Source organism: Cebus imitator, unplaced genomic scaffold (genome assembly GCF_001604975.1).
Source record: "Cebus imitator isolate Cc_AM_T3 unplaced genomic scaffold, Cebus_imitator-1.0 Scaffold20, whole genome shotgun sequence".
Classification (NCBI taxonomy): domain Eukaryota; kingdom Metazoa; phylum Chordata; class Mammalia; order Primates; family Cebidae; genus Cebus; species Cebus imitator.
In genome coordinates, this window is record NW_016107335.1 from 8,424,341 (window position 1) to 8,433,413 (window position 9,073).

Consider the following 9,073-nt stretch of genomic DNA (forward strand, 5'->3'; position numbering starts at 1 on the left):
CTCAGTAGCTGGGATTACAGGCAGGCGCCACCATGCCCAGCTAATGTTTTGTATTTTTAGTAGAGACGGGGTTTCACCATGTTGACCAGGATAGTCTCGATCTCTTGACCTCGTGATCCACCCGCCTCGGCCTCCCAAAGTGCTGGGATTACAGGCTTGAGCCACCGCACCCGGCCGCCCCACATTATTTTAAAACACCAGACTATAGTTATACACTGGTGAAAAGCCCTTATCTGTAATGTTGCCTTCAATAGAAAGTATCCTAATATGTTCCATCCGTCATCACTCCGGTATAATAATTATTATATTCATATATGGGTTCCTCAGTTTCTTCCTTCACCAGAGAATATAACTGGCTGCTTTTTTTTGTACTTTAACTTCTGGGGTACATGTGCAGATTGTGTAGGATTGTTGCATAGGTACACACATTCCATGGTGGTTTGCTGTTTTCATCCCAGTCACCTACATCAGGCGTTTCTTCCAGTGTTATCTCTCCCCAACCTCCCTGCCCCCTGCTGTCCCTCCCCTAATCCACCACTCCCCAATAGACCCCAGTGTGTGATGTTCCCCTCCCTGTGCCCATGTGTTCTCATTGTTCAAGACCCACCTATGAGTGAGAACATGTGCTATCCTATTTTTAATGGCTGGAGAAGGCTTCCTTTTTTTGAAAATAATGAGACTTTACACCTGATGTGCCTAGCAGATAGGACCACCTTGATGGCACTGTCCAGATCGATGACCAGGCAGGGATTCCTTTCAGAATGCCTGTCCTGGGAAAGGAGACTCTCAGGACAACATTTTATACAAAAGTATTTCAGAAGCAAAAAGCAGATGAAAATAAGATTAGAAGTGGTTAAAGGCTAGAAATAACGACAGGCTCCAGAAACCTAAAATGTTCTTCCCTACCAAGGTTATAGCCACTGTGGGGACAAGGCATCAGTGTCACAGGGACATCCTGAAAACATCACCTTAGTCCAAAGCAGGGGGTGGGTTTGTAGTGGAAAAACGGCACATCCACCACCTCACTGCTGAGTGTCTCTGTCTCTTTAAGTCATCACCATCAGGCACTCCCTGAGCTTCCTGAGCTGTGAGTGCCTAGCAGCTCCGTGACTTCCTCCGTGTGCCAAAAGGAAAGAGCCCTCTGCACTCACGACCACAGTGAGATCAATAAGTCAGGACTTCTCAGAGCCAACTTCAGAGCATGTCACGGAGAAAGGTGAGCCTGAGCCTGAGCCTGATCCTGGGAGCTGGTTGAGGGTGGGAGCTGTGAGGTGCAGGAAGCATTCAGTGTCTGATGTTGTCGTCGAAATGAAGTGAGGGAGCACCTACCTTCTACTAAGTACAAGGTAGGGGAGGGGAGCAGACCTAGAAGCATAACTACATGCTCCCAGGATTTTAAGGATGTTTCAAGTTTTGTTTTGTTTTGTTTTTTCGAGACAGAGTCTCGCTCTGTGGCCCAGTTTCGAGTGCAGTGGTATGATCTCAGCTCACTGCAACCTCTGCTCCCCAGGTTCAAGAGATTCTTATGCTTCAGCCTCCCGAGTAGCTGGAACTACAGGCACACACCACCACACCCAGCTAATTTTTGTATTTTTAGTAGAAACGGGGTTTCACCATATTGGCCAGGCTGGTCTTGAACTCCTGACCTCATGATCCACCTGCCTCGGCCTCCCAAAGTGCTGGGATTACAGGCATGAGCCACTGCACCCGGCCAGATGTTTCAAGTTTTAAATGGAGTAAGTTTGAAAGAGTAGCAAGAATCTTAGCTACTAAAGATTTGAGACTAAATCCTTTCTCTACTCCACAAGTAAGTAAGATAAGTGTTTGCCAGAAATACTGAGAGAAACAAAATACACTGTAGAAGGCAGTAAACACTCCATGAATGCATATTCAGCAAAGGTGATGGATATTTCAGAAGATATAGAAGCAATTCTAACCTCAGAACAAGTTAGAATGAAAATTCTGTATACGTCTGAGCTGAATCCTCTAATCCACCACTCTCCTGAGCACCACCCACAACAAGGTCTGTCAAGAGACATCTAAGGTTATGAACATGATCTTCAAACTCTTGCCCTACACGTGCCCTTAAAGGTCTCCCCAGTCCAAGCTGCCCAGGGCCCTCTTGGCTTCTGAGCCATCAGAATTTCCTCATCTGTACAATGAAGGAGAGGACTAAGATAACCAATTCCCAAATTCAGATCCACAGATGAGCTGCATTAGAATCACTCAAGGGGAGTGAGGTGCTTAGTAAAAATGCAGATTTGTAAGCCACAATCTGTAATAAATAATGCTTTTCACTTCAAAGAGTCCCTTAGATAATTTCAAAAGTTAGCAGTTTAGGGAAGCATTGAACTAGATAACTTTGGAGATCCCTCAGAGTTTTGCAATTATAGGATTGTATACATTTTACCTTCTCCATTAAACATATGCCTTTTGTAACTCCAGATTTTGGCTCTTCAGAACTTTGAATTAACTTTTGAAACCGCATTCCAAACTCTGTGGGAAGTTCCAAATGGCCTACTTGATTTCTGCAGGTCCCTGAAGCACACTTTCTTTTTGTGATCATTGACAAGTACTTCTTGCTTCAGCCAAATTCTTGTCCTTTGCTCTGAATCTTGTGGCGGCTGCTTTATTTTCTGCTCTGGTGTCAATTATGATTATCTGTTAATTCACACACAAAAACTAATTAACCACATTAAGGCCCATGGAGTGAACTTTATTGAAAGCTTTAGGGAGGGTTAGGGTAGTTCCTGCAGAGACAGAAACAGCTTTGGAATGAGTATGAGGCAAACCTGTTTTCCAAGCCTTCAGCCAGAGACAGAGCAGCAAACGAATAAGCAGCCACAGGATTGAGAGCAAAGGACAAGAATTTGGCTGAAGCAAGAAGTCCTTGTCAATGATGACAAAAAGAAAGTATGCCTCAGGGACCTGCAGAAATCAGCTGGGCCATTTGGAACTTCCCACAGAGCTTGTAATGCAGTTTCAAGAGTTAACTCAAAGTTCTTAAGAGTTGAAATCTAAAGTTACAAAAGGCACATATTTATTGGAAAACGTAAAATAAGTAGAATCCTATCATCGTAAAACTCTGAGGGATCTCCAAATTTATCTAGTTCCATGCTTCCCCAAACTGCTACCTTGTGAAATTGTCTAAAGTGAAAAGCATTATTTAAAGTGAATAGCACTAAACTATTTAAAGTGAAAAGCATTATTTCTTACAGACTGTGGCTTACAAATCTGTAGCCAGCCTCTCTCTCTGCCCTTCCTTCATGGGTGGTGCCAATGGGAGAGAACATGGGTACCTCAGTGACCAGGGTGGAAGACAAAAAGAGGCGGAGTTTGACATGGACAGTGAGGCACAGACAGGTCGGGAGGAGTACTAGTTCTAGGAGAGAAGCAGAGTGGGTTGGAAAGGCCCTGGAATCTGCTGTTTGTGAAGCAGCTGACTGAGTGGGGGATTGGCTGGGAATGAGGCTGGAGCCCTAGAGGGAGGGAGAAGTGCATTTGTGTTCAGGAGCTTGTGTGATCAGGCAAACTGGATCACAAAGTGTTAGTTGTATTAAATAATGTTAGGATACGGCACAATTACTTTATTTAGAAAAGCCTCAGGTAGAAGGAAAGCAGAAGGTGGACGACAGCATTCAAGCCTCCCCAGCACAGAATTCTTATTCAGACAAGCAAATAGACACTTGGCTTTGTGAGAACAGAGCTAAAAGCTCTTAGGTCAGCTTGTTGTATGTATTTGTGAACCCAAGAAACGAGATTTTTTTCAAGTGTCTTTTCGTTTGTTTGCTAGGCCAGTTCCCACTAAGGCAGTTCCCTAAGTCGCTGAGTACATGTTCAGACACTCAAGAGTTTTTACTAAAGTCTCTTGTAACCCCCAGATTTCCTAGAAAAATCTATTTCTAAAGCTCATGTGTCATTGACATAGAATACCCTCTTCTTTCATTTCATTTCTGAGCCAGAACAGAAAACATTAAATGGTTCCAAAATGTCCTTCTAACTCGAGAACAGGATGGGTGCCCTTATTCTGCTCTTCCATATCCTAATATCTTAATCTAAATATTCAATATCCTAATGTCACTCCTAAAGTAGGACTTGTAACTGATTCTATGTGCATTCTTTCCCCACCTCATCCCAACCCAACTCCCACAAACACACACACAATACACAACTAGATTCTAAGACCCTTGAAGGCAGGGACAATGTCTTCTCACTGTGGTTTCCCCAGCATCTTGCTCTCCTCCCAAGTTACGTCATGTATACCTATGTGATAAATAAGTGGACAAATTAGCCGTGTTTGTGACTCTTCCAGGTGAGCATAGGACAACAAGGGAAGGTGGGAAGCAATGAGGAGCATCTCCATGGTAAGAACGTGTGTCTGGAGGGCACACATGCCCTCTGTGTTTGTGTCTGGATTTGGTACAGGGGTTGGGAATGACTCAAGTCTGAAGACATCTAAGAGATGCTTTTCCTGGGAGAAAATTCCTTTAGTATCTTCTAAAACATAGAGGAGTTGGGACCACTAGGATATCACCGTGAAAGCCCCAGCACCATCTCTGCTCCTGGTCTGCTGTGCGACGTTGGAAAGTCTTTTGACTGCCTCAGTAAGACAGCATAATAATTGAGGCTCTAACCTGTTCTGCAGGGAGGGGATCAAGGGTATAAAAGATGGAGTAAACATGGTTTACCAAAGAGTGTGTTGGAGAACAATGTGTAAGAGTTAAAATATTATTAGGGCTCAAGGGAGAGAAAATGAGGGAGGGAGAGAGATAGAAGAAAGAGACTCAAAGACAGAAGATGGGAAATGAAGACTGACTGATAATGACAAAGAGAGCACCTCTCTGACATGGTTCTGCTGTTGGATTTTACACACTATGATCCAGGTCAAGAAGGGGAGAGGAATAGGGATTCACATGCATCATTTCCTCTCAATGACTGACTTACGTGGTGATGTAAGAGCAGAATGATGACAGAGCCCAGTGAAGGTATTTAGTTGGGAGAGAGATGACATCCTGACTGAACAGGGAAAGGGGGAGGTGGAATAACTCCCAATTATTTATTTCACACCCCACCTTAAGAGAAATGTCTCTGCCTACCTTCCATTTTGGTGGGGCGGCACTGCTTGTTTGAATGATAAAGGACTCATTTCATCAGAATGCCAGCAATGCAGGGCGGCTTGTCACCGTGAGTAGCTCTGTGTATGGCAGGCTCTATATGCAACATCCCACTTACCCCTCAAAGGAAACTTTACAGTAGATTAAACAGTTATTATCCCCATTTTCAATATGAGGAAATAGGATTGCAGAGGTTAAGTAAGACCAGATATAATTATTGAGAAGAGCTACAAATGGAAAGGAGTGACTTTTGCCATACTCTGCAAAATAGCTGACTTGGAAATATTGTGTGGTACTAGGATGGGTAATGAAGTCATGGTACATGGTCTATGACACAAATGAACTAGCTTTGAAATCTACCAAGAGAAGTGATACAAGAAGATGTTGGAAGGGTAGACTTGGAGAGCGCCTCAGGGATAATCAAAATCCACCCCTTCCATTTAAAAGGTGACAAAAGTGAAATTCAGAGATTTTCTAGTACATGGACTTCAGACAGTGGCAGGGCAGAGGCCACCATTCAGGTATTCTACCTTCCAGGTATGGGTAGTGGCACCCTGTAGGTGCCTCTCTCTTAATCAGAATCAGAATCTGAAGTCAATTAGTGACTTTTGAATGGGACTAAAACAATTCAAGAGCACTGGCTTTGTAATTTCCTTGCCCCTGTTAATGCAATGGCAAAGCTGAGAGCTGAAGCTGGTATGGTCCAGCTGATTTGGAATAAAGTGTTAGGCTTTGATCTCTGGGGTGGGATGGTAGATTCCATTCTGCCTGCCACTGGCCTAGATAACTTTAGACCTTGAGGTCCCTGGAACCCCTGCAGAGAGCAATGCCAGTCCTCAAATGCCCAGATCCAGATGGGCAGGGACGGTGATTTCAAAAGAAGTTGATCTTAGAGAAGTGAAAACCAATATATTGCCTCATCCTCTTAGGCTCTGTATACAAGGCTGACCTAAAAACAGTTGATTTATATCAGCTCAACTTCCCAGAGGTTAGCTTAAAATTACAGACAGGGGCGTAGAAATGGCACCAAATCTGAATTTGAGTCAGGAGCCCCCCAGATAATATTCCTTACTACCACCCAAACTGACATGGTGGTCTGTTATTCCCGGCCCCTCAAAGCAATGACTTAGATTCACCAAGGGTGTTCCACATGCCAGCCACTCTGCTCAGCATGTATGTGGATTAGTTCATGTAACCCTTTCAAGAACCCTCTGAGGAACCATGGATATTATTATTCCCATTTTACAGGAAAAGGAAATGATGGCTTGAGGAGATTAAATAACTTCCCACAGCTACCCAGTTAGCCAGTGCAGAGGTGGTGGTTCAAACCCAGGGTCTGACACTGGATCCTGCTCAGATCCTACTCTGCCTTCCAAAGGGTGGTTTCTGGATGACTTGTTAGAGAGCACAGCACAGTTGTCCCTGCGGGAAGCTCAATGGGAAGGCAGGGAAATGAATCCCTGTGCAGCCTGCATGTGTGCAGATGACCAGAGAGGGTTACTGTCAGATGAGGTAATGGCCTGAAACTATAAAGGGGTCCCCTAGAGAAATGTTCCCCAGGCTCTGGGACATGCAGGGAAGCCAAAGGGGACAGGAATGGATGAGTAAGGACCACCCAGGACTACAAATTTCTCATCAGATCACCTCAGTGAAGCATTGCTTTAAAAAGCAAGTCTAAAACCCACTCTTCTCTTTGGCTCAAAAGACATCCAGGAGATCCATTTACCTAAGTATGCTGGCTTAGGTTTGGAGCTTAAAAACAATTCATTCTCGCAGATTCAGCAGAGAACACTCAGTCCCGGCAGAAGCCCACGCTGAGGCTCATCCTTGTTGGGAGAACAGGGGCCGGAAAAAGCGCCACCGGGAACAGCATCCTGGGCCAGAGACGGTTCCTGTCCAGGCTGGGGGCCACGTCTGTGACCAGGGCCTGCACCACGGCCAGCCGCAGGTGGGACAAGTGGCACGTGGAAGTCGTGGACACTCCGGACATTTTCAGCTCCGAGGTGTCCAGGACAGATCCCCGCTGTGAGGAGAGAGGTCACTGCTACCTGCTCTCGGCCCCCGGGCCCCACGCACTGCTCCTGGTGACCCAGCTGGGCCGGTTCACCGCCCAGGACCAGCAGGCGGTGAGGCAGGTGAGGGACATGTTCGGGGAGGGCGTCCTGAAGTGGATGGTCATCGTCTTCACCAGGAAAGAGGACCTGGCCGGGGGCTCCCTGCACGATTACGTGCACGGCACAGAGAACCGGGCCCTGCGCGAGCTGGTGGCCCAGTGCGGGGGCCGGGTCTGTGCGTTTGACAACAGGGCCACCGGCCCGGAGCAGGAGGCCCAGGCGGAGCAGCTGCTGGGGCTGGTGGAGGGCCTGGTGCGGGAGCACGAGGGCGCCCACTACTCCAACGAGGTGTACGAGCTGGCGCAGCAGCTGCGCTGGGCGGAACCCGGGGAGCGGCTCCGGAGGGTGGCGGAGCGCGTGGCCGCCCGCGTGCGGAGGAGGCCGTGGAGCGCCTGGCTGCGGGCAGCGCTGGGGGCGTGGTCGAAGCCGCCCTGGAGCTGGAGCCTGTGCCTGGCCCTGCTGCTGGGAGGCGCGCTCCTGCTCTGCGTGCTGCTCCACAGGCGCCAGTCGGAGGTCTTTGCAGAGGTCAGGTCTGACTGACAGATTGCAAATGTGGCTCTGATCCCTCAGCTGATAATCGCATTCATCCTCCTTGCTTGGTGTTCAGAGCCCACAGACTCTCCTTTTCTCCGTCGTCTCGCCATAATCCACCACCTCCACCACCGTAAGAGTTCTGCCAGGACCCATCTCCCACCGAATGCTCTCTGAGCATTCTCCCCTCTGAAGCCAAAGGCCACTGTTGCTTTGCCTCTTCTCCAGTGGGCTCGGCTGCCTTTCCCTGCGCTGAGTTGTCTTCTCTCTGGAGAGCCGATGAGGGGTGCTTGTCCCCCATTCCCGGTCGTCCCGCAGGACCACAAGCAAGAACCATCCCAATGCAGAGCTTCAGTCCTGTGCACCCTTGCTTATTCGAATGGAATTTATTTCCATAAATAAATGTACTGCATGATCACATTGTGTCAAAGGCAATCAATCTTTGTGGATATTTGTTCATCTGCCTTACATGTCCCCTGAACAAAGACATGACTCTGTCATCCCTACCTGCAAAAAAAAAAAAAAGCACAGAAACACACACGAACATACAAGGAGGCTTATATACTCGCAGGGAAGTTATGCAAGATGAATGAGTTCTGCGATCTGTTCAACTCAAAGATAAAAAATTCAGAGGTTTGGAAATTTTTCTTTTGCTAAAAGAGGCAAACAGGTTTCTGTGGACTAAGAACTGGTGATATGATGATGGAATATAGAATCCTCTTCTGACCCACACATATCTGGGTCAGATCTCTGGTCCAGGTAAAATAAGGCATGTTACCTTGTGCTGTCAACCCCACTGTTCCTCCATATTCCTCTACCCGCATTGACTTTGTCTCAGACCCCACCACTCTCACCCACAGATTCCAGCTCATCTCTTTGGTGTTGCTCTGTAATTCCAAACCTCTTCCCTATGACATTATCCGCCCATTGCTTTCACAGCCAGAGAGACCCAGGTTACTGATGGCCTCTATTACCAAAGAGACAAGCAAAAAGGGAAAATAAGCTGGAACACCTGAGCCCATGCTGGAGAGCAAGCCTACAAGTCCTTCTTGGAAGCCATTGCACACATCAACAGGAACACCAGTGCCAAATGCTGAGACTTGACATTTCCTCAGCAGCAGAGGCTTTTAGGGAGTTGGTTTAGGGAGTTGTGAACAGATCTTGGCAGAGGCCTTGGTAGGAAATGAAATCACTTTTCAATATACTCTGGCAGTGAATAAACAGAAAAGTTCTGCCATTGGCAGCCTGAAGAGAAAGGGAATGATCATTGATGAAAATAAATGTGAAAAAAAAAAAAATAACAAAGTGCCCACT

General features: G+C 46.8%; 1 protein-coding gene across 1 annotated transcript; it reads left to right on the forward strand.

Moving 5' to 3' along the window:
• The first annotated feature begins 1,061 nt into the window (after positions 1 to 1,061).
• Positions 1,062 to 8,300, forward strand: LOC108297993 (GTPase IMAP family member 1-like). Its single transcript, XM_017520711.2, has 3 exons — positions 1,062 to 1,216; positions 4,313 to 4,364; positions 6,891 to 8,300. The coding sequence occupies exons 1-3, from the start codon at positions 1,202 to 1,204 to the stop codon at positions 7,766 to 7,768; spliced, it is 945 nt and encodes a 314-aa protein (XP_017376200.1). The 5' UTR covers positions 1,062 to 1,201; the 3' UTR covers positions 7,769 to 8,300.
• The last annotated feature ends 773 nt before the right edge of the window (positions 8,301 to 9,073 follow it).

Excerpts from the sequence above, each read along its gene's own strand:
- LOC108297993 (XM_017520711.2), top strand. Across the intron at positions 4,365-6,890 it reads CAATGAGGAGCATCTCCATG|ATTCAGCAGAGAACACTCAG; the intron begins GTAAGAACGTGT and ends TCATTCTCGCAG.